Raw genomic sequence first — 25,277 nt, forward strand, 5'->3', positions numbered from 1 at the left:
GGCTTAGGCAGCTGAAGGGAGGGGAGTGTTACTTCCACATAGAGGGAAAAGGCAGAAGATAGAGCCAGCTCTGAAGGAAGCATGTTCTGGAAGAGTAGGATTTTAGGCAACTGCAGATCATCCAGTTGGGATGAAAATAAATAGAGATGGAGCCCCTTGCAGAAGGAGGCCTATGTGACTTATGCCCAGGTGTCTTAGAGGAAGAACATTTAGAGGAAAGCTGAAGGTAGAACATGACCTTTGAGGAGCGCCCACCGTGCAGAAGTGGGATCAAGACTCCCAGCCAGCCCCAGAGACAGAGCTGTGGAATCTGAGGCTGGAGACCCAGGAGCCACACGGAGTCACACGGAGCCACACGGAGCCACAGCTGGGAGAGAACACAGGGAAGGTGGTTGCTGGGGAGCTCCAGAAGCAGGGTCTCCTTTCACTCCAGGGCCCAGCCCCACAATAGCACTCAAGAAATGGCTGTTGAGTGAGTGCTTGAAGCAGGGAATGATTAGCTGGCCAGGATGTTGAATTGAGCTCAAGGGCCATGAGGATGGAAAAAGGCCCTTTGGGGCCATGGGTGACTGTATCCGTCAGGGTCCATTCAGGGGAAAGAAACTACATGGTGATTGGAACAAGGAAAGTTTCACATAACGAATTATTAACTCTAATTGGATTAGAATAATGAGGAATTGGCTAGGAAGAAGTAAAAATAACTCCAAAGAATACAAAAATAATAACTATGAGAACAGCCCCTACCTCTAGGGTTGCCACAGAGTGCCCAAGGAAGAGGCCCTGCAAGGGCTGAGATCCAGACCTTGATGGAGAGGGTGTGGCTATGGCTCTCTGGATGGCAACGTCTCTGTAACTGCCATGTTGGCAGAACTTGCTGGAAATTCACCCTCTGGAATTTACTGGAAACCCATCTTTTTGGGTCCCAAGGAGAGTTGTTTGTGGGAGGTATCTTGCTGGAAGCACACCGCTGCCAAGTTTTCCCAGGAGAGTGCTGGGTGAAGCTCCTGGCTGTTGGGTATCCTGACTGACATGTGTTGCTGGAGCCAGGTACTGGAGAAGCTGTCTGCATTGCAAGAGCCTGGCACTCCTGCAGGAGCTGGGCACTGGAAAGCTGCATGCCGTAGGGACTGGGTGCTGGAGAAGCTGCAACAGCACAGGAGCTGGGTGCTGGGAAGCTTCATATCTGGCAAGACCCTGATGCTGGAAAGCGCCCATGCAGCAAGATCTGACTGCTAGAGAAGTTGTATACAATGCAGGAACCTAACAAGAGCACATCGGGTCTAGAAAGGAAACCCGCTTCCTCCTTCAATGCCTCTTCAGTGCCCTCCACAGTTGTGCCAGCTGACAAAGGAAAAGTAGTTAAAGGGCCCAGCTCCATCTTCACAACACAGGTAATGATGGGCGAATAAATTGATAACTGGCTCAGTTTACCCCTTTGGCTACACAGCTTCTATTTGCACCTTTTTACAACATCTGAACTGCCATACAAAAACGAACAACTAGATGTCTACCTCTCAAGACAGTTATCCTTCTTATGAAATTCTCACCCTTTTCCCAGAGATCCCCAACCATCACTCTATCAATCCCTGGCTATAATAACTTCTCAAAGTCAGTCACAGTCCCACTGAATTAGGTAACATAATTGTTACCTAAACACTAGATTATAAAGTTAACTGTCAACAGCTTGCATAGAAAACAATGGGAAGGAGAAAAAAAGAAGAAAATGGTTACCATATTGCACACACACACACACACACACATACACACATCTCAAGTTAATAGAAAGTGTGCAAAACCACTAGAGGCCTGCTGTCTGCATTTGTTCACAAGGCTACACTTGCTACTGGCTTCCTTGTCTTCTTATCCCATTCTGTATTTCCTCCACACTCAGCCAGAGCCTTAGCAGGTCATGCTTCTTTTACTTGGTGGAGTAGCCCAAACCCTCATTCCCAAAGGACCTGAATCCTTAGTTATCCCACTTTTGTTGTTGTTGTTGTTGTTACCATAACTTTCCATTCAGCTTTCCTTTGGGCATGGAAGTTCTTAAGAGGTGCCTGAGAGAATTCGCTGGGTTCCAGACATAGTCTTGCTTGGCTCTGTGGCTGATCAGCAATCCAGTTTTCTCCTTGGTAACTAGGATCAATCACTCCAGACAGTGGTGTAACTCCTTTTCTCCACTGTCAGTTCGGTGGCGTTAGGAGTTGGAGAAAGCCAAGCGGGCGTGGGGTGTCTCCTTTCCCAGGGAAAGCACTGTGATATGTCCCTGGAGGGAGCATTCTCCCCCGAGGACGAAGACAGTCAGCATCCCCAGAGGGTTTCAGAGTTGTGGGGTGGGGGAACAGGGCCGTGCGTAGGGGGGCTAAGTGATAGAGGCTCTGGAGCTGGCAGCTGTGGACCATTCTGTAGAGAAGGTTGGAAAAGTAGAGAAACGTGCAGATGACCGTGGGCCACTTCTGCTGGGGATGATAAAATCAGACCCATGCTGTTCGCTGCCAGACCCTATCCAGGACCACGTGTCTGATCCTCACATGGACTCTCAGCCTGGCCACGCTGTGCCCCTGACTCCCAGGCCCCAGGCCGTGGGAAGCCCATCTGACCCACAGCACGTGTGACCCCTAGACAGGGCTTCTCCTGGCTTGCAGCACTTGGAAATGGGTGCTGCCTTACGGAAGTCTGTGTTGGCTCATTTTGGCTCCTGAGAACAACTTCGGCTCCTTAACAGCGTCTATTTTAGGTATAAATCTCCCCCCGCTCACTTTTGGGGCTGTGTCATGGCAACCATTAGTGTGAGCAAAGGAGTCTGACTCAGACTCCCATGTGGCCGCCGTAGTGGCAGCAGGTTTGGTGTGATCATAAGTGCTTCTGCTGGTGGTGCCAGTGCTGGTGGTGCCATGGCCTCGAGAGTGGTGTGAGAGCCACAAGCCGTCTTATTGTGACTCTAGAGCCAGATAAATGGGCTTTGCAGAGGGCAGGACTGCTGGCCTGTCACCAGTGGCTTTTGGTATTCTATGGACAGCTGGTGGTTTGGGTGCAAGTGATGTTGCGGAAAGTCAGGGCGATGGAATAGTGATGGCATCTCACTGGAAAATGGCACCAAGACCTCCCTCCCTCTCCCTCCTCCTTATCCATCCCCAGTCGTATGACCACGAGAGGCTGTGACAGGAGGCGGAAGAGTCGACAGATAGACATCTCCGTCTAGGAGGTCTCCTCCGCTTTCTCCTGGCCCCCAGCTGAGCCCCACCCTAGCAGATGATTGGGGCACAAGAAGCTCTGCTGCCTTCTGTCACCCGCAGGACCCATTTGCACCTCCTCCTAAGCTCAAGTAGGAAGTTTAGCCATGGGACTGTTATCTGTGGGCCAGGGTCACCCCAGAGGCACAAACGGTTGATCATGGCGCTGGCTCTGAGATCTGTGTTTAGTGCGCCCATTCATGACCAAGAACTGCCACATTTGCAAGGGGTCCCGAGTTACATGGACCTGGATTCCTAATCCTGCCCTGGGGCTTTCCGGCTGTGCTACCCTAGAGAGACACTAAACCTCTTTAAGCCTCCGTGTCTTCTATAAAATGGGGATAACAATAGGACCTGCTTCATAGGATTGTTTTGAGGATTGAACAGGACAGTGCATGTTCCTTAGCACAGTGCCTGGCACATGGTAGGTGCTCAGGAAATAGCTGCATGAATGAATGAGTGAATGACCACTGCACTGGGCAGGGCGTTGAATACTGTGATTAGAAAGCTGCAGTGCCCTCCTTCCCTGCTCCCGCTGCAGACAAGCCTGACCAGGAAAGAGAGATTGACTGGAAACTTTGTTTTCTGGCCAGCCTGTGCCCAAAGTTAATATAGATCTGCAGCAGTCACATGCTGATTGTGGATTGTGAGAGAGGGAGTGGAGAGCTGTGAGCTTCTGAGTGGGACGGACCTGGACTGTGTCTGGCTCCACCCCTTACCCACTGTGTGACCTTGGGCAGTTTTATTAATCTCTCCATACCTCATTATTCTCATCTGGAAAATGGGGATAAAAATAGTACCCACTTCAAAGGGTTGGGGTGAGGTGTGAGGATTAATGAGATGTTGACATTGTAAAGCTCTGCTCACGGGGCCTGGCATGTCAGAGGAGCTTAAGTACAAGCTCCTGCCTGAGCGAAGGCCACTTAGAGGAACTCCAGGGATTTCAAGAAAGGAGAGAAATCTGCGGGCTGGTTGAGTCTGAGAGTAATCATCGTTAAGATTTATTGAGTACTTTCTCTGTGCCAGGCGCTCTTGGAAGCATTTTTAGGGCATTCCGTTTTAATTTTCACAGCAGCGCTGTGAGCTGGAGAGTTCTTTCCCCCACTCTACAGCTGAGAAAACTGAGGCACAGTTTTGCCTCAGGCCACACAGCTGGTAAGATGTAAGGCCAGTGTTGGAAGCCCCGCAGTTGGCCTCCTAGAGAGCCCTGGAGGGGACTGAGATTGGCCTTTAGGTCAGGAGGGTGTCAGCCACAAGTCATAGACTCATACCAAAGTAGTGAAAGCTCACAGCACCCGGAAGTTCACAGATGTATGTCCCTGCCTCCAGAAACAGCAAGACCAGGGGCCCAGACAGTGCCTTCAATGCTTCATCCCTGTGTCTTCATCTCTGAGCTCTTCGTTCTCAGGCAGGCTCACCCACATGGCGGGAAGACAGCAGCCGGCAGCCCCTGACTCACATCGACCGTGTTAGCATCTTTCCATCGCATCGGTGAAAAGGTTCCAGGGAGGCCTCTGATTGGCTCTGCCTAGTCACATGCTCACCCCTTGCCTGGGGTGGGTGTTGAGGTCAGCACAAGCACAACCAAAACCCCTTGAGGAGCATTTCCCACCAGGAAGGAGGGGAAGGCGTCTAGGTAGAGCAGAATAACTAGAGTCCACTAGAGGAAAAGGAGAATTCAAGCAGAGGGAGGGAGAAAGACCTGCTGCAGAAATGCTCAGATATTTTTCAGCCATTCAGACAGAGAACTTGAGATGGAGAAGAAGGGGCTCTTCGGGTGAGAATATTGGGATCATGTTTGGTGGAGTGAGGATTTAGGTTTGTGGGCCATGACAGTTTTGATTTTGGAAGAGGATAATTATATGCAAGCCCTTGTTGAGGAGAGACTGTGGGGTGGCAGGGGGGCCAGAAGTCTCTCAATCTGAAGATGGAGAGGAGGCTCGGGTGGTCATCTCGGGGGTGCTGATGAGGCTGGGGTTGGTGAAGAAGTAGGGATGGCAGTGGGGACAGCGTGGTGCAGGGGAGCAGCCCTGAGGCTCCAGGAGTTGGTGGAGATGTGGCTCTTTGGTCTCAGAAAGGGCTGAGTGAGCGGGGGTTGTGGTGACGGATGCAGGCAGCACTGACTTGCACTGCCCATGGGCTGGATGCAGTGGGAATGATGCGTTTGTAGGATTAAACATTTCGTGAGGGTGGGGGGTGGAGAGGGAGGTACCAGTGTTGTAGCTGGTGATGGAACTCTGTGTGGGTGTGAGGAGCTGATGATGGTTATTCTGTGGGACGTGATGATTTCATAGAACAACAGAGGTGGAAAGGCCTCAGCTACGCTCTTATTTATAGAGGAGGAAATGGAGGCCAAACGCAACTGATGGCTGCAGTTGGGATGTAAGCCCTTTCTCCCATCCCCACTCTCTCTGTTTAAAAATTCATTTTTATTTACTCACAGTAGTACATGCATATAATTTAAGAAGTCGAATAGTACTAAAACCTCCTAACAACATGCAGTGATTCCTTGCCTACTCCTACCCTTATCCTCTTCTCAGAGGCAACCGCTTTCGATTCTCTTAGCTGTTTCTTCCAGCAATTTTCATCTCATATTTCTGAGTAAAGTGCATATTTTTGATTCATCTATTTAGACATTTTCCATTGATTTCCTATTTAGTAGATCCTCTTACGTGCCCAACTTTTCTACTCTTCAACCATCCTCCCTAAATATTGACAATACTCTTTTTATATTGTTTCAAAAAATTGTTGTTGGTTGTTTTGAGACAGGATCTCGATCTTTGCCCAGACTGGAGTGTGGTGGCACAATCACAGCTCCCTACAGCCTTGACCTCCTGGGCTCAAGCGATCCTCCCACATCAGCCTCTTGAGTAGCTGGGACTACAGGCATGTGCCACCACACCCTGCTAATTTTCTAAATTTTTGTAGAGACAGGATCCCCCTGTGTCACCAGACTGGTCCCAAGTGATCCTCCTGTCTTGGCCTCTCAGAGTGCTGGGATTACAGGCATGAGCCATCGTGTCCAGCCTCAAAAATGTTTTGTGTATCTGGTTGCCAGAATAATGGCCCCCCTAAGATGGCCAGGTCCCCTAATCCCCTGGACCTGTGAATATGTCACCTTACATGGCAAAAGGGACTTTGCAGATGTGATTAAATTAATGACCTAGAGACGAGGGGATTATCCTGGATTATTTGGGTGGGCCCAGTGTAATCAGAAGGGTCATTAGAAGTGAAAGATGGAAGTAGTCAGAGCAGGAGATGTTGATGAGGCAGAGAGTACTGTGATGGGAAAAAGACTGTCCATTGCTGGCTTTGGAGTTGGAAGGGGACCATGTGGCAAGGAATGAGGGCAGCCTCTAGATGTTGCAAATGTCAAGGAAATGGATTCTCCTTAGAGCTTCCAGAAAAGAATGCAGCCCTGCCAACATCTTGAGTTTAGCCTAGTAAGGAGAATCTTTTTTTTTTTTTTTTTACTACTGACTTGCAGAATTGCAAGATAATGTGTTGTTTTAAGGCATTAATTTTGTGGTACATACAGAAGTAATTTGTGTGTACATACATGCATATATACATGTATACACACACACATGTTTAGTAAACCTACATACAGTGTTTATTTTATTATTTCAATGCAACTATTATTCACAGTTGAACCTTCTGGTATACTATAACGGTTTCTTTTTACTTTTTTTTCCTGAAGTTAATAATTACCTTGTTTTTCATCTGCCTTATTTTTTGTACCTGTTGCTAATTCCTACCACAACTTCTAATATAATTTAATTTTTCTGTAACAATACTGTTACCTTAGGTCTTCTTTTTCTTTTTCTCGTTTAAACTGACACATAATAATTGTGCATATCTATGGGGTACAATGTGATGTTTTAATACATGTATACATTGTGTAATGATCAAAACAGGGTAGTTAGTATATCCATCACCTCCAGCATTTATCACTTCTTTGTAGTGGGCCTACCGCACTTTCTAATAGCCATCAGTATTGCTTTCCACACGGGCAATCACAGCAGGTAAAAGATGTTTCAGTTCCATTTTTTAAGTTATCTATCCTCTTTCACTCTGGGCTGGTTGCTTTCTAGGCACATTGTAGCTGATGTTCTGTGACTTCCTTTTGTGGTCATCTTTGGAATTCCCATTACTTTCTGGTTGGAATCTCTGTTTTCTGGCTTTCGTGTCCTCTTCTTGCGTGGCTCACTCCCCTCATTAGAGTACATCTTCCAGGACACACATCTGTCCATATCAAAATCCATTCATGGCTGGGCACGGTGGCTCACGCCTTTAATCCCAGGACTTTGGGAGGCCAAGGCAGGTGGATCATCTGAGGTTAGGAGTTTGAGACCAGCCTGGCCAACATGGCAAAACTCTGTCTCTACTAAAAATGAAAAACTTAGCCGGGCATGGCGGTGGACACCTGTAATCCCAGCTACTTGTGAGGCTGAGGCAAGATAATTGCTTGAACCCAGGAGGCAGAGGTTGTGGTGAGCTGAGATTGTGCCACTGCACTCCAGCCTGGGCTAGAGAGCAAGGGTCCAAGAAAGAGAGAGAGAGAGAGAGAGAGAGAGAGAGAGACAGAGAGGAAGGAAGGAAGGGAGAGAGGGAGGGAGGGAGGGAAGGAGGGAGGGAGGGAGGGAGGAAGGAAGGAAGGAAGGAAGGAAGGAAGGAAGGAAGGAAGGAAGGAAGGAAGGAAGGAGGGAAGGAAGGAGGGAAGGAATCTATTCAGTTCCTGGGTTTAGATAGCAGAGTATGGCCACGAGCGATACCTGTAGTTTTGTCAGGTAAAAAGACAGTTGGACAGCAGAGGGCATGGTGATGACGGCACTAGTGCCCTAGTCTCAGTGGGAAGGCTGACCCTCTCTGGCTCATGCCAGGTGACTGGCGTGTGGCCTCTTTTCCCCTTCATCCTGGAGCCTCCCTTCCCATCGCTCCTGTGCTGTATCTTCTGCGTATTAGAGGACATCGTCCTGTCCTTCCTGGGAAAGGAGCGTGGGGCCTGATATGTCTGAAGATGTCTTTACTGGGGCCCAGCGCGGTGACTTACGCCTGTAATCCCAGCACTTTGGGATGCTGAGGTGGGAGGATCACTTGAGCCCAGGAGTTCAAGACCAGCCTGGGCAACATAGTGAGACCCCATGTCTATTTAAGAAAAAAAAATGGCGCCTTGCGTGGTGGCTCATGCCTGTAATCCCAGCACTTTGGGAGGCTAAGGCTGGTGGATCACGAGGTCGGGAGATCAAGACCATCCTGGCTAACATGGTGAAACCCCGTCTCTACTAAAAATACAAAAAATTAGCCAGGTGTGGTGGTGGCTGCCTGTAGTCCCAGCTACTTGGGAGGCTGAGGCAGGAGAATGGGATGAACCCGGGAGGCAGAGGTTGCAGTGAGCCAAGATCACACCACTGCACTCCAGCCTGGGCAACAGAGCAAGACTCCATCTCAAAAAAAAAAAAAAAGAGAGAGAGAGAAAATTTTAATAAAGGGCCAAGCGTGGTGACTCACGCCTGTAATCCCAGCACTTTGGGAGTCTGAGGCAGGCGGATCACGAGGTCAGGAGATTGAGACCATCCTGGCTAACACGGTGAAACCCTGTCTCTACTAAAAATAGAAAAATAATTAGCCGGGTGTGGTGGCAGGCGCCTGTAGTCCCAGCTACTTGGGAAGCTGAGGCAGCAGAATGTTATGAACCCCAGAGGTGGAGCTTGCAGTGAGCGGAGATTGCACCACTACACTCCAGCCTGGGCGACAGAGCGAGGCTCCATCTCAAAGAAAAAAAAAAGAAAATGTCTTTATTTTATTCTCACACTTAAATGATAATTTGGCTGAAAATAATTCTAATTGGAAGATTGTTTTAAGATTTGGTTTATTCTTTAATAATTTTGGCTGGGCACAGTGGCTCACACCTGTAATTCCAGCACTTTGGGAGGCCAAGGCGGGTGGATCACTTGAGGTCAGGAGTTCAAGACTAGCCTGGCCAATGTGGCGAAACCCCATCTCTACTAAATACGAAAATTAGCCGGGAGTGGTGGTGCACGCCTGTAATCCCAGCTACTCGGGAGGCTGAGGCAGGAGAATCGCTTGAACCCAGGAGGCGGAGGTTGTGGTGAGCCGAGATCGCAGCATTGCACTCCAGCCTGGGCAACAAGAGCCGAAACTTCGTCTCAATAAATAAATAACCTTCCTCTCCTTGGTTTTGATATATCATCTTTGTTTTCAGCTGTGCCAAGTGACTCTTTTCAAAGACCCCCTATTTTATGCCCTCCAGTGACTACAGATAAACCTTCAGACTTGTAGAGGAGGGTCTAGGAATTCATTTCTCTCACTCAGCCCTCGTTTCTCACACACGCATCCTCTTCAGCCCTAGTCCCAGAGTACCTGATGCTATCATATAAGCATCTGTTGAAGACTGTGTTATATATCAGTATTCACACGCCTGTCTGAAATTTGGCTGTCACAAGTCTGCTTTCCAGATTCTACAATTTTGTTGGTGGTATTCCTTCTCTTGTTCAGCCTAATCTTGTAATTTTATGTCTTCTTAAAAAATCTTTTGGCCAGGTGTGGTGGCTCATGCTTGGAATCCCAACACTTTGGGAGTCTGAGGTGGGAGGATCCTTTGAAGCCATGTGTTCAAGACCAGCCTGGGCAACATAGGGAGACCCTGTTTCTACAAAAAAAAAAAAAAGCCAGGAGGTGTGGTGGTACACGTCTGTAGTCCCAGCTACTCGGGAGGCTGAGGCGGGAGGCTCACTTGCACTTGAGCCCGGGAGCTTGAGGCTGCAGTGAGCTGTGATACTGCCACTGCATCCAGCCTGGGTGACAGAGCAAGAACCTGCTCTAAACAAACAAACAAAAGATGTTTCTACTGCACTGAATTTAGAAGGTAGTGAGCCTTGGTATGCATATTCAAAGCTTTCAGTTCTTTTTCCGCAACAGTTTTATAGTTGAAGCAGTGGAGATGGTGATCCTATCAGCTGTGATATGAAGATGTTTTCATGGTGGGATTCCTTGAAATTTTTTAAGTGGCTGTTACAAACATTATTCAGGATCACTGTGGATTCTAAAAGGAGGAAATAAAAGCTGCTTTTCATGGTGGTAGCATTCTTAGCAAGGGTTTTTTGGTGGCGGTGGTGGTTGCAGTGCAGCCTTTGGCCCAGGTCGGGAGAACGCTTTGGTACTGGAAGCAGCCAGAGCTGTGCGATGGAAGGACCGGAGTGGTGGACGCCTGCTGCTGTGTTGGGACTGTGGGCCCAGGAGAGCCCACTCCCCATGGCTGGGCTGCCTGAAGGAAGAATGAAGCCTCTAAGAGTAGATTGGCAGTGCTATGTCAAGGTCTGGGACCTTGGCCACCAACTGGGGCCCCCTAGAGTTGTATAGTGCATGGCCTGCCCACACACGTACTGGAGCATTTTAGATGATGGGGGTGATTTTGAGGGACTGCTACTGACAGGGCTGGTCCATTGAGCAACACAAAAGGGTTGACCCAGGTCAGCTGCGTTTTCTGTGAGGACAGTTTCTGTAGCTCAGATGTCAGAGTCTTGGGTGGAGGAAGGGGAGGAAGAAGAGAATCTTCCTTTCCTTTCCTTTGCTTTCTGGGGTGTCTGCCCTTGGGGCCAATGCCCTGTGAGTTTCTGCTTTTCCCTCCAGCTTCCTTCGTCTCCCTACTGGGAGCCAGAGCTTCTCTGAGCCTCGCCACACCCGTGGCAGCACAGATGCCCTCTGGGTGTCTCTAAGCCTAGGACAGCATCAAGACAACCCCCTGCCCCACTTCCTTTGTGCCTGGGTCTCCCCCGAACTCCATTTGGGGTGCCCTGTCCTTGTCAGCCCCTCACGTGTCCACTGGGCCTTGGGGCTGCAACAGCTTCCTTGGCCAGTCAGAGCTATTAATAGAAGGGGTCCTGCTCTCCCGTTTCATTGGTGGGGAAACTGAGGACTGGGGAAGCCTCCATCAGGAGTAGGTCCCACCCTTACGGACTTCGGGCTCAACGTTCTTTCCAACCAGACTCTGCCCCTCTTAGCTTCTGACCCTTTTGAAGGTTTTGGTTTTGGGGTGGCTGGAGATGTCTGTGGTAACAAATGGGAGTGGGGCTTGACAGGGAATCATTGGCTGCTAAGGGCTGGGAGCCGTGCGCTTCTGAGTTGGACCAGTTCTCTGCTGGGATCTTCAGAGTTGCTTCTGTGGTGTGTGTTGGGGGACGTGAACCCAACCCCTCAGAGCTTTAGTGTCAGAGAGATCTGGGTTCATGCCTCCGATGGGTCCTGGCCTTGTCGATCTTAGCGTCACCTGTAAACTGGGCACAGCACAGCAGCTGCCTGGATGCAGAGCACGAGCCAGGCCCTGAGTGGCATGTGGCCCGTGGAGCTGCTCTCCGCTGCCGTTCACCTTCTCAGGGACCCTGGGCAGCAAACCTTCGTGGGGGTATGGGGAATGGACCCAGTGCACCTGGGCTGCCTCAGGGCTCAGCTGTGGGGCAGGCCCACTTCCAGCCTTTCTGGGTTGATCTGATGGAACCCTTCCTGTCCTGGCCCTGAGAAGCTCCTCCCGCCAGCTCCTTCCTCCCACTACCCCCTGGCAGAGCCAGGGCTGGGGCACCCACTCCCAGGCAACAATGCACCCCTGGAGAAAGGGGCTGGGCCTGTGGGAGAGCCGAGCCTGCGCTGTCTCCCGGTCCTGGTTTTCCAGGGAGCCCTGGCTGGAGGGGGATGGGAGGAGAAGGCCAGGAGGGAGGGGGAGCTGGGGAAGCAGAACCAGGAACTGGAAGGGGAAGGGTGTGGGTGGGCCCAGATCCAGCCTGCCTCCCTCTCTCCCTCGCCTGCCAATCCCCTCCTGGGCCCTGGCACACTCGAGGCAGGGGCTTGGCGGCCGCCTCCTCCGGGGGTGGGGAGCAGGGGAGCTCTTGTGTGTCTCTGAGTGAGGGGGCTGAGGCAGCAACACCCCCACCCCAGCTGTGGCCTGAGCTGCAGGCTTTGTTATTTCACTGGCTTGAGGCCTACACCTGGAGCAGAGGGAAGAAAAGCCCCTAAAACTCAGCCATGTGGGTTCAGAGGACCCCTCAAGCCCACCAGCTCTGCAGGCAAATGGGGCTGGTACATGGGGTGGGGGAGAGAGCAGCCTCACTCCTGCCTCAGTGTGGCCGTGACCTGTGGCCTTGGCCGTGGCCGTGGCCGTGGCCGTGACGGTGGCCTCGGCCTCTCCCTCCTAGGCCAGAGCCAATCAGGCCTGCAGCCTGAGCTCAGACCTCAGCTTTCTCTGGGCCCAGGCGCCGGTCCTGAAGTGAGGTGACATTCATTTCATTACATCCTGTGACTGCACTCACTTCCTCCACGTGGCGGGAGGTGTGGGGGTGGGGGTGAGGACAGATTAGAAGGAAAATGTAGCCGGGCTGGGGGCCTCTGGGGGAGGTTGGGATTTCCCAGGGGCTGGTTGGGGTGGGAGGGAGGATGCGGGAAGCTTTCAAAGGAGAGAGCGGCTGTGAATGAAGAGAAGGGAAGAGGCGGAGGCAGCTGGAGGTCCCAGAAGTGGCACCCATTGGCCACCGCGACACGGAGGGGAGACTGCTGCCACCTCCAAGGCTCTCAGAGGCTGCTGGGGTAGGAGGTGGCCCTGAGGGGAGCCTGCCTCGGTTTCCCTGCTCTGTGGGGTGCTGGTGAGGCCGGGAGGAGGAGCAAGACCCCAGGCCTCCTAGGCCAGGTGTGGCCCTGGGCTGAGGGCCTGACCCAGGGAGGGTGGGGTGCTCTGCCTCACTGATCCTCTTCTCTCCTCCACAGGTGGAGCCATCGAAGCCCTCACCCACAGGCTGACAGAGGCATTGTTCACCAGAGGGCTCAACACCAGGATCTATGTTTAAGTTTTAACTCTTGCCTCCAAAGACCACGATAATTCCTTCCCCAAAGCCCAGCAGCCCCCCAGCCCCACGCAGCCCCAGCCTGCCTCCCAGCGCCCAGCCGCCCGCCATGCCCTCCAGCGGCCCCGGGGACACCAGCAGCTCTGCTGCAGAGCGGGAGGAGGACCGAAAGGTGAGCAGTGGGCTCTGCTGGGGACCCTCTGGCCTGGGAGAGGGAGAGCCCTGTCCCCACGTGATGACAGCCAGCTCCTCATACTGAGCGCGTGACCACATCACTCAGTGCTCACGACAGGGTGTGGGACCATCACATCCCTGTTTGGGTGATGAGGAAACGGAGGCTTGCAGAGGTTCGATTCTGGTGGTGGAGCAGGCATTTGGCTCCAGGACCCAGGCTTTTAACCACCATGGCATTCGCACAGTGGCTCAAAGCCCAGGTCTGTGCCATTGTGAGGCCGAAGAGTCCAGAACGTGGATTCCTTCTCAGACCCGCCTCTTACTAGCCGTGAGCCTTCAGGTGAATCACTTTCTCTCTTAGCTGCCTCTGTTTCCTTAAGGTGTTCAGTAGCTTCTAGGGGGCCAAAGACAAGTTCTGGGGTGGGGCACAGTAAACACGACTCCGCGGGGGCCCACCCTCCCACACGGACGGAGGCACAGGCTGGGCTCAGTGTGGCGCCAGCGCACTTTGGAGATGGTGATTTCCTGTCCCTGCCCCCCACCCCAGACTCCAAGTGAATGTAGCTGGGTGATCTTTGGTATGGCTTTTAGCCACGGAGCTGGTGACCTCCATGTTTTCAGAATCTAGTTGGGGGTGGCCTCTCCACCCTTCTGCTGAACTCCAGGTTGTGCCTGAATCAGTCAGAGGAGATTACATCAGACTGACGGGAGTCCCTGCTGGGTCCCCACAGGCTGCCTTGGGACCTTACCAAGCTGTGTCCCCATGATAGGAAAAGCTACCCCTTAACCCCCAGCACTGGACTGTGTTGCCCTCTGTCAATGGAATGGTGAACTCACTGCCACCCTCCAGGGGATCTTATGATGGCCGTAGGCCTTCCTGGCATGTCTATCTGCTGTGCCTCTGTCCACAGTCCCCTCTGCCTGCTCCCCTTCCCCTGAGTAGCGCTGGACATTGTGATGCTTGGTGGTGTCTGGGAGTAACCGGGCATGCTCATGGGGGCAGCAGTTGGTTCTTTTGCAACAAAGGTGGACAGCTGGCACCAGCTGTGGGGGCCCTGGGCACTCTGGGGATAGAGGCAGCCAGGCACCCTACCTGAAGGGCGTCAGCTCTGAGACCTCCCTCTCGCATGCTCAGCTCCTTCCCAGGTTTACTCATTCTTCAGAGTGTGTTTCTGTTTCCTAGTTTTCCATCGGTGGTTCTGTTTGGTCCTTGGGGACAACTCTTGAGACAAATGGGGCAGGGACAGATGGCCCTAGTTTACAGATGAGGAAGCTGAGCCCCGCTGGGCAGTGGCAGGTCCAGATGAGGGCCTATTCTCCTGTCTCCCAGGCCCGAGCCCTTCCCACAGCCCTACCTGCATAGGTCCCGCTAGGGACACACGTATACATCCCAGGAGTGCGCATGATGCTCAGGGACCTGCCTTCCCAGCCCAGTACCCTGTAGAACGCCACGGGGGTGTGTGCACCCAGTCAGGCAGAGCAGGCCAGAAGGCCAGCACACACTGCGGCCCACTGGGCAGGGCGCCCGGGCGACTGATCAGTCTCTCCCCTCTGAACCCATGGGAAATGAACTAATAGTCCTGGATACCTGTGGACCCCTAGGCTGCTCCCCTTCAGGACTCAAGCAGCATGAAGACCCAGGCCCTTCAGCCGTAGACACCTGCAGCGCCTGTGCTCTGGAGTGGCAGCTGTGGCCATGGCTGACTCCCTCCCCTTTTTGGGCCTGGCTTGCTTTCTCTGTCGGATAAGGTGACCCTGAGCCTCGCCCCACTCCGGGTCCGATGTCCTGACAGTTGCTGACGCAGCTCCCCATCAATGCACTGGCAGTCACTGGTCAGCTGCTCCCCACAGGTGGGGTGGTGGGGACAGCTGGGACAAACTCCTCCTGTTACTGGACTGTACTCCCACGCCGCTGCTGCTGCTCTGGGCTGTGGAGCCCCAGGCCCCCGCCGATGGACTGCAGCAGGTCAGGATCTGCATTATAATAGTTCAGGATTGAGAAGCAGCGCTGGACCAGGAGTCAGAAATCTCAGGTCCTAGTCCTGAGTATGCCACTTACTGGAGATGTGACTTCAGGGCATCTGGGCTTGTGTTTGCTCAGCTGGAAAATGGGGATAGTGACTCCAGCCTTGCCTGTTTTACAGGGTGGTTGTGGAAGTCAGATGAGGTCATGGGCATGGAAGTGACCTGCAGACAGCAAAGTCTGGTCCAATTATGAGGGATTACGATTGCTATTATTATCTACCCATAGTAACTGCTCTGGCTCAAGCGGCAGCAAACACACACCCAGCCCTAGATCCTAGTGCTGATAGAGTGTGCACACTCACATACTGGCAGGCAGGGGTCATGCCAAAAGATGGCAGCAATCTGGATAGACAAGGGCCGGGCCATAGCCAGGCCTCCTCCCCAGCCTCCCACGCCTACACTACGCATGCTGGCTCACCTGGCACACTTCCCTGGCACCTCTGGGCTGGCTCCAGCACCTCCAGGGAGCCGCCTAGGGAGGGTGGGGAGAGACACTGACAGCCACCACAGCAGCCCATGAAAGCCAGGCCTGCGGCAGGGGTGCTGGTAGCTGCAGAGGGGAAGACACAGGCTTGGTCTGCAGCCCAGTGAGCCTGGCACAGGTGCCAGGGGCACTATGCACGAAGGAACTGTTTGGCAAGCCAGATGGAAGGGGTGTGACCAACCACTGGCCCTTCCACCGCCTGGCCCCATGTGGCCCTCTAGCCTCTGCCCCCCCTCTCCCCACCGCCCCCGGCCACGCCTCCATGCACCTTTCACTCCAGCCCCACTCCCATGCTTCCTGGAGTCTCCAGGTCTTTGTTTATGCTGCTCCCTCTGCCGCGTGGGCTCTTTCCCTAATCTCTTCTCCTCCCTGGTCAAAGCCTCAAAGCCCAGGCTGTAGTCGGCCTCGTATTACCGTTTGCAGGGGACCAGTGGTTCTCAAAGTGGGATCCCCAAACCAGCAACTTCAGCATCACCTGGGAAGGCGAAGCTCAGGCCCCTCTCCAGACCTGCTGAGCCAGAACTCGGGGGATGGGACCCAGCCGAGCACCTTCTAACCATCCCTCCAAGGGATACTGTTGCACACAGATGTTGAGAACTACTGGTGTAGATAACTTCTGCCCACTGCTAGCCTGGAGGATAGAGCCATGGCCCTTTTCTTCCATGTGAATCCCCAGGACCTGGAATAGCACAGAGTAGATGCTCGGGAATTTTTTTTTTTTTTTTTGAGACAGAGTCTCACTCTGTTGCCCAGGCTGCAGCGCAGTGGCACGATCTCGGCTCACTGCAAGCTCCGCCTCCTGGGTTCACGCCATTCTCCTGCCTCAACCTCCTGAGTAGCTGGGACTACAGGCGTCCGCCACCATGCCCGGCTAATTTTTTTGTATTTTTAGTAGAGACAGGATTTTTTTTGTATTTTTAGTAGAGACAGGGTTTCACTGTGTTAGCCAGGATGGTCTCGATCTCCTGACCTCGTGATCTGCCCACCTCAGCCTCCCAAAGTGCTGGGATTACAGGCGTGAGCCACCATGCCCAGCCATTGCTCAGGAAATATTTTACGGATAGGACGAAAAGGAAAATGAGAGTGGCCAAGACTCTCCCACAGGAGAATAATCCCGGAGCCCAGGATCAGGGAGGCAGAGTGCAGAACTGTGGGTGATGGGCTGAGGCAGCCATGCTGTGGCTGGGAGTGTACAGAGTGGCCTGTGTGTGTCCCCCTGGCACCTGCCGCCTACCCTAGCTGCCATCCATATGGTGGGCAGAGCGGGGCTGCTTGGGGAGATGGGGAGGGGGCAGGCCGAGCTCTGGGGCTGTGGTCAGGGCGAGTCAGCTGGTAAATGTTGCCACAGCAGAGGGAGGGGGCTGGCCTCGTGGAGGGTAGGTGGGGAGGCAAGCAGTGGGGAGGCTGAGAGCTTAGAGGGGAATATGGAGCAGAGGACGGGGGAGGGGGCAGAGGGAGCAGGACAGGGGATGAAGAGCAGTCCAAGGGCCACCTCAGATCCCCAAATATCAATCAGAGGGGAGTCCAGAGCCCCAGGCCAGGCTCCTGGTCTCAATGTCACCCCCTTTCCTCTGGCCTCAGAAACACAATGGCTAAGATGCATTGAATACTGACTCTGCTGGGCGCTATGTGCGTGCATTATCTTACTCCATTCTTTTTTTTTTTTTTTTTTTTTTTTTTTGAGACGGAGTCTTGCTCTGTCACCCAGCCTGGAGTGCAGTGGCACAATATCAGCTCACTGCAAGCTCTGCCTTCCTATTTCACACCATTCTCCTGCCTCAGCCTCCTGAGTAACTGGGACTACAGGTACCCGCCACGCCCAGCTAATTTTTTGTATTTTTTTTAGTACAGACGGGGTTTCACCATGTTAGCCAGGATGGTCTAGATCTCCTGACCTCATGATCCGCCCGCCTCAGCCTCCCAAAGAGCTGGGATTACAGGCGTGAGCCACTGTGCCGGGCCTATCTTATTTAATTCTTATAATTGCCCTATAAGGTAGACACTATTATTTTCATCATTCTATCTTATTAAGGGCTAAACTGAAGCTCAGAGAGGTTAAGTCACTTGCCTAGAGTCACACAGCTTGTGAGTGGTAGTGCTGAGGCTGGAATGAGGCTGGCTTCTGTGCTCCTTAGGCTGTCTCCTGCATGAAGGGGGACGGGATGAACAGTGCCTCCTGGCGGTGATGCAGTGAGAATTCGTAGTCCTCCCCTGGACTTCTGCTGCAGGAGAAAGCCTTTCACCGCATAATAGCGCTCTTGCCCTTGGGCAGAAGCTGGGGGCACTTCATCTCCAGCAGGAACTGCACACAACACCTGTGTGTACAGGCACACACACCAGATTGAGGCACTGCCGCAGACACGCAGCTTCTTACCATTTCTTCCTGCCTCCTGCCCTTCTTCTTCCCTGCCTCTCCCTCTCTGGACATACCGCTCCTCTTTTCTTCTCTTCCTCCCTCCCTTTCTTCAGACATAGGTACCTTTCCAGGTAGTTAGCACATAGCAGGGCTCCGCAAGGCTGCTGGATGAACTGAGTGACCGTACTTGGAGGGCCTAGTAGAGGGGTAGGAAGACATCAAGGTGGGTAAGCCATGCCTACCCTCCAGGGCTGGGTGGGGCCTGCTGGGCAGCTCCTCTGATCAAGCCTTCTCCTGCCCGTAGTGGAAGCTGCAGCTGGGGTGTATATTTGTGCTAGGGAAACACAGTAAGTATGTGTTTGCACGTGTGTGTGTATGTGTCTGTGGGCAGCATTGGGGCTGCGGTTCCTCCTTTCCCCTCCCCATCAAAGTCCAGCCCAGAGGCCTGGCAGCCACTGATTTCTCGTGGGCTCTCTCCGCTCTGGTCTCCAAGTGCAAGGGCCTCCATCCTTGGGTGGGGTCCCTGCCAGTTCCAGTGGCAGTCACTCTTGCTGGCCTCAGTCTGTCACCTGCTCCTGGGCACATTCTGCCTTTCTTGCACTCAGATGCCCCCACATGGTCACTTAGGGCTGGCTCTTTGCTTGACAATGGTTGCTGTAAGGTCATTTCAAAGAGCATCCTTCTTAGTAGGTTTAAATAGCTACAGAAGAAGCCGCTGCACCCTCACCTCTTCAGAAACCCAGCCAGCGATAATGGCGCACACGCTGATCCCCGGGGAGTTAGGAGAGGCCTGGGCGCGCCCAGCAGGTTTGTGATAGAAACAGTGCCCATCCCTGAGCTGAGCAAGACCTACATTTTGGGCTTCAGATTCTCTAAAATTCTCTTAAATTGGACATTACTACATGTCAAATTTAGTTAACCTTGCAGTCAGTACAGTCTTGGGTGGGGGTTGTTTGGCCCCTGGAGACAGGCTTGTGTTGAAGCTGGACTCTGTCACGTGACTTGGCAACATGGCTGTGAGCAGGAAAACGGCTCCTAGTTGGCTTGAGAGGTTCAGACGAGATGGTGTGTGCGAGTGGTTAACACCGGGACATGGCATATGTTAAGTTAGCTTTGTAATTTATTTTGGATATCTACCTACCCATCCACCCACCCACCTACCTGCCTACCTACCTACCTACCTACCTGCCTACCCACACCTTGTGGTTTAGACCCACTGCCGCCCTATGAATTGCAGGGGTGCGGGAGAACAGTAGGAAACCATGGGTGGGGATGTAGTGTGGGCTTAGAGTCCACTGAGAGCCTAGCACGTAGAGGGAATGTTGTCTCTCTTTGGGTCATCAGTCACAAAAGGCCTGAGGTCCTTTTATCCCTTGAACAAAAGTGAAACAAGGCAAGTGATGATGAGAACTAACTCCTGATGCAGGGGCTGTAGATCCCTTCAGGGGCCTAGGTGAGGGGCCATAGTCACTTGGGTCCCTCATGCTCTTAATGGCCAGGTTAGGGATGGAGCCCAGCCCTGCCGAGAAGGTGAGCTGCCCGGGGTCAGGGCAGGAAAGGCCAGGCTCAGCTGTGCAAAAATGAATGGGCCGGGCGCAGTGGCTCACACCTGTAATCCCAGCACTGTGGGAGGCCGAGGCAGGTGGATCACTTGAGGTCAGGAGTTCGAGACCAGCCTGGCCAACATGGCAAAACCCTGTCACTACTAAAAATACAAAAATTAGCCTGATATGGTGGCATACACCTGTAATCCCAGCTACTTGGGTGGCTAAGGCAGGAGAATTACCTGAACCTGGGAGGTGAAGGTTGCAGTGAGCTAACATCTCGCCATTGCACTCCAGCCTGGGTGACAAGAGCGAAACTCCATCTCTTAAAAAAAAAAAAAAAAAAAAAAAAAAAAAAGGTGGCCGAGTGCAGTGGCTCATGCCTGTAATCCTAGCCCTTTGGGAGGCTGAGGTGGGCGGATCACCTGATGTCAGGAGTTCAATACCAACCTGGCCCACATGTTGAAACCCTGGAAAAAAAAAAAAAAGAAGAGTGGAGCTGAGTGGTAGAGCAGTATCCCAGGATAATTGGGACATGAGCCTTTCCTCTGTGGCACCTGGGCTTGGCGCAGGAGGCCTGGTCATGCCCTGCAGCTGCCTCTGCAGAGAGCCATAGGGCATTAGGGATATTCCCCATAATCATCCCACGTAATGTTTTTGCTGCATGGAAGGGCATGCAAAAGAGTGTTCTCTGCATAGTGATTGACTCACTCCGTCATCATGATTAGTTAGGAGGCACTCAGAGCAGGATAATGATCAGAGGTTTCTCAACTGGGGCTTAGAGAGGCTACATGGCTACAAAATAGTTTTATCTGGATCTTCCCCTTTATTAAGCAAGGGCTGGCAGAGCTGGGTGTGCTGCTGAAGGAGCAGACATGAGTGGGCTTGGTGCCATGGAAGTGGCCACAGGCAAAGTAGTGGCACACTCCACTCTGGGCTCAGCATGGCATCAGATACTTGTTTACATGTCGTTGTCTCCCTCTGAACTGAGTTTCCTATTTGTTTATCTTTGTATCCAGTACACAGTAGGTGCTCAATAGATTTTTTGAGTGCACCCCTATGTCTGGCCTTGTGATGGCATCAGGTACTTGTTTATATATCGTTGTCTCCCTCTGAACTGAGTTTCCTATTTGTTTATCTTTGTATCCAGTACACAGTAGGTGCTCAATAGATTTTTTGAGTGCACCCCTATGTCTGGCCTTGTGATGGCATCAGGTACTTGTTTATATGTCGTTGTCTCCCTCTGAACTGAGTTTCCTATTTGTTTATCTTTGTATCCAGTACACAGTAGGTGCTCAATAGATTTTTTGAGTGCACCCCTATGTCTGGCCTTGTGATGGCACCGAGACCTCAGAGGTGGACAGGGCTGAGGTATGCTGCTCTGTGGGTGTGAGGTCTGTCCCACCCTGAACCTCCAGAAGACAATGAAGCCCCAGCCAGGTGGACAGGCTGTGGACAAGGGGCTGCAGCTCTGGCAGGAGGGCCTGGGAACCAGGCGGGCACCAGCATTATCAGCTATTTAGCATTTCTGGAACATCTCTGTGTGCAAGTACCCAGGAAATGTGGGGGACTCAGAGGCGCCAATGAAACACAGCCCCTCCCCTTCAGGAGAGTGGCCTTTCAGGAGGATGGAGGGCTTTCCTCAGTAATTATGACACCACCTAAGCAGCCAATGATTATTTGTTGGATATTGTTGAATAATTGAAATAAAGGGCCAATGAGCCTTGGGAGGTGACTGAGATCAGAAAAAGTAGGGGGCTTTGGAGGGCTCTGGGCCCATGTGCATCTACAGTGATTCCCAGGCCACTGCCTGACCCCTCACGCTGGGATCAGCCTCTGCAGGTTGGCCTGGGCACGGGTGTGCGTGCGAGCATATGTGCATATGTGTATGGCGTTGGGGTACGCGAGCGTGTGGCTGTGACTTCAGAGCCTGGTGCTCAGGCAGCCCGGGACAGGGCTCTGCCTGTTGCAGAAGCCAGTTTGTTTCACTGAATCCCATGATCACAGACAGTCCCTGGGAGGCCAGCCAGCCAGCTGGCAAAGGCTGTGCATGCTTCTTGTCCCAGGGGGCCCGGGCAAGTAGCTGGCTAGATCCGGCAAGTTCATCCCCTCGACTCAAGCACCAACTTGAGACATCTGCTCGACGGATGCTGGGTCAGTAGCATCCGGTTTAAGTACTGAAGGGAACACACGTATGTCAGGCTGGCTGTCTCTAGGCAAGGGCCTCAAGAGACATAAATCTCTTGTGGGGAGGGGTCCTGTGTCTGGGCACAGTCAGCCCAGAGTGTCTGTGCCTGTGAATGCCAGTGTGCCTTGACTTTGGATTGCCTGTTATCTTTATGGTGTCACTGTGTGTCTGTTGACGTGGTAGAGTATAGTGGCATGTTGCAGTAGAAAGATCCATGGGCTGGTAAACAAAAGGTGTAAATTTTGGTTCTAAAGCCCTCCTTTCCTGGCTCTCTGATCCCTGCAAGTCAGATAATCTCTCTGAGCTTCAGGTGTTTCACTTGTGTAATAGAAAAAAATAATACCAGCTCTGCTTTCCGTAAAGTGTAAGAATACAATGAAATAACATATATGAAGATGCTTTGTTAATTACCATGTACAGTGCAAATGTGAGAGATTATTACCGTCATAGCCCAGCGCATCAGAATGAGACGTTGTATATGGCTTAAAATAATCCATCCAGTGAGCAGTGTTGAAATGTAGGTCAGATCATAGCCTCAGAAGTTTAGAGAGAGGAACCACCTAATCTCACAGGCCACCAAATGTGAAGGTGCTTTGAAAGCTGCAAAGAATGATATAAATGCAAAGCGACAATTATGTTTAAGTCTAGAAGGGACGTTTTAGTCCTCTTGTTTCCTAATCTGGAATCGTAAAGATCCGAGAGGCACTGGAACCTGGTATACAGTTGTATTTGTACAGGTTTGTAGATTTGTATGTGTGCCTCTATTTGCATCTATGGACTCATGTCAAGCACCTACTCTGTGACAGTCATTCATCAAGTGCCTGCCTTGGACTAAGTGCATCAGTCTAGGCATTCTGGATGCCAGCATGAATCAGACACCCACACTTCCCTCAAGGAGCTGACCACTGTCATGCTGGGTAGGGAAACTATAGGAGAGAAAGGGTCTTTTAGCTCAGTCTAGGCAGGGGATGGGAGGAGGGGGCCTAGGGGCAGAGAATCCAGGATATGAGGCTGGAAAAGCAAGTAACAGTTTGCTGATAAACCTGACGGGAAGGTGGTGCGGGCAGAAGGAAGAGTCTATGCCCAGGGACTGAGGCTGGAAGCAGTTTGCTTTTGCGCTTGGTGCTGTCTGTTGGGACCACAGTGTGGAGAGGAGACCAAGGTGATCCAGCCAAATCCTGGGGACCGTCCTGCACATGAGCTGAGGAGCTTGGCTGGATCCTCCTGGCCCCCGGAAACCCCCATGGCAAAGGTTTAAGCTCTGCAGAGTGGCATAATCAGCTTTGCATTTTGGAAAGCTCCCAGAGCCCTGGTATTGCCACATATCTTGCGGCAGGAGCACCCGCCAGATGTTGGGCTCTGTGTGGTAGTGAGGGATCGCTGCATATGGTGGGCGGCGTGCTGGGATTTGCACGAGGCAAGGAGGGGGTTGGGGAGGATGGAGTGGGAGTGAAGTACGAATCAGGATGTGTGGAGCGGGGGAAGGTAGCAGTTCTTGAGTGACTATCACGTGTCAAACTTTTGCTACATCACCTCATTTAATTCTTATAACATCACTGTGAAGTAGGTATCATCCCATTTTATAGATGAGGAGAGCAAGACTCAGGGAGGTTAAAGAGCTTGAGTTACTCCTAAGCAAAGAGCAGAGCGAAACTCCCAGCCCGGCTCTGCCCTCTCCAAAGCCTACTTGTCTGGAATTTCCGCCCCTCCCCTCTGCACTGGAAGTGTGGACAAATTCAATCCCCTGGCTTGACAGATGAGGAGACCAACCTGGGCTCAAGTCTCTTCCCGTGAACCGTGTTACTGTTTTTCAGCTGTTCCACGTCACCACAGATCAGATTCTTTTCTTTCAGAGTATTAGCAACGCCTACTAATTCAGGGCTACTTGCAGATTTGATAAGCATATTTTACATTCCTTTGCTCAACCCATCAGCAAAGATATGGAATAAAACAGACCCCGTGACAGATGCAAGAATGAACCACTTGCTACGCTTCCTTGGAGCCGTTGAGGGGCACGGCCCGAGCCATCTGCTTACCCTTCTCGGCGTGTCAGCCCCCTCCCTCTGCAGAGGGAACCTCAAGGCAGGCCCAGAGCAGAAGCATCACTTCCCGCTTTGCCCTAAGACTCCATCGAGGAAGAGCCGGTGGAAGAGAACATGCTTTTCACAACACTGCGATTACAGCCAAATGTCAAGGGGAAGGGCCAGGAGTTGTTCAGACCTGGCTCTCGTGGAGACTCCAAGCATGGCCCAGAAGCATGCGGGGCCTGAATGCTGGACCAGCCGTGAAGCTCCTTGCACCAGGTGTGGGGTACACAGAGCACCCCTGCCTGGCACTCCCCGCCCTCTCTGGACCTGTCAGGACCTGAAGAGGTGGCCTGGCACCGGGGGGTCCACCCCTCCCCCCTGGGCTGGGTTGCATGGAATTGAATCCAACAGGGAAAAAGATGTGCCAAGCACCTCCAGGCCCAGCACACATGGTGTAGGTGAGAGATGCCAGCAGGACTGCATATGGCAGAGGGGTGGCCTGTAGGGGCCCCCAAAGGCTTTCTCCACATGCCCGATGGAAGCTGGTGCCCATCATGAAATGTCAAGCGTCTTTGTTTTTAGGTCATTGCTGTGTGGTAACTGTGGTTCCCTTTCACTGATCAGAAGCTCTGGTTGGCTTTCACATCTCGGATTAGTTCACAATAAAAGAAGTCAAATGAATCCCTCTGTCACAAATGCAGCTTGTTAAAGAAACAGTTTAAAGCCCAGAATTTAGGGGCAGTAGGAGTTTTTCCAGAATCTGCCCTAGGCGCTGGGGATTCGGCAGTAAACAAAACAGACAAAGGGGCAGACTTTTTGTGAAGCTGTCTTCTCAAAACCCGAGAAGCAGACGGGATGGACACCTTCATACCCCCATTTTATGGATGAGGAAACGGAGGCTCCGAGAGACTGCTCCTGTAACTGTAACAAGGAAATGGACAAGCTGGGCTCATGCCCACTTTGCTCTTTCCATGACCTCACATGACCCCTGGTGATTTTACAAGTGCTGATCAAGACAGTGCCCATTTGGCACCAGTAGAATCGGATCAGAAGCCCCACCTCAGTCTGAAATTCTTAGCAGTTGCGTAGATCCAATCAGAACGTTCACAAATACTCAGCTGCACTGGCAACATGTCCTCTCTGTGTGATCCCTTCTTACACGTTTGCGGGGGTGGGTCTGGGGTCTTCAGAAGATGGTTCAGAAGCAGCAGGCCTCCCCTCCCATGGGGCGTGTGCCCTTGGGCACCCTGAGCCCTCATGAAGGCTCCCACGAGTTGGCTCCTCTTTCCATAGCCTTTCTGCCCCCACCGCCCCTCTGCTGTGCTTTCCTGAAAAGAGCCCCTGAAGGATCTCCAGCCTCGGGGCTGGCCTCTCCCTCCATAGACAGCACGGGGCTTC

The 25,277-nt window shown here is 52.4% G+C and overlaps 1 protein-coding gene across 8 annotated transcripts in view; it reads left to right on the forward strand.

Moving 5' to 3' along the window:
- The window catches only part of DNMT3A (DNA methyltransferase 3 alpha), a 109,791-nt gene that overhangs the window by 14,640 nt on the left and 69,874 nt on the right, over positions 1–25,277 (forward strand). For all 8 annotated transcript variants that reach the window (XR_006691758.3, XM_074012184.1, XM_074012186.1 and 5 more), the window contains exon 2: positions 13,005–13,253. Coding sequence is in view for 2 of the 8 variants with exons in the window: in XM_005576392.5 (XP_005576449.1) it covers positions 13,191–13,253 (63 nt within the window). In the remaining 6 variants the exon portion in view is untranslated. The remainder of the gene's footprint in view (positions 1–13,004; positions 13,254–25,277) is intronic.

Source organism: Macaca fascicularis, chromosome 13, assembly GCF_037993035.2.
Source record: "Macaca fascicularis isolate 582-1 chromosome 13, T2T-MFA8v1.1".
Lineage (NCBI taxonomy): Eukaryota > Metazoa > Chordata > Mammalia > Primates > Cercopithecidae > Macaca > Macaca fascicularis.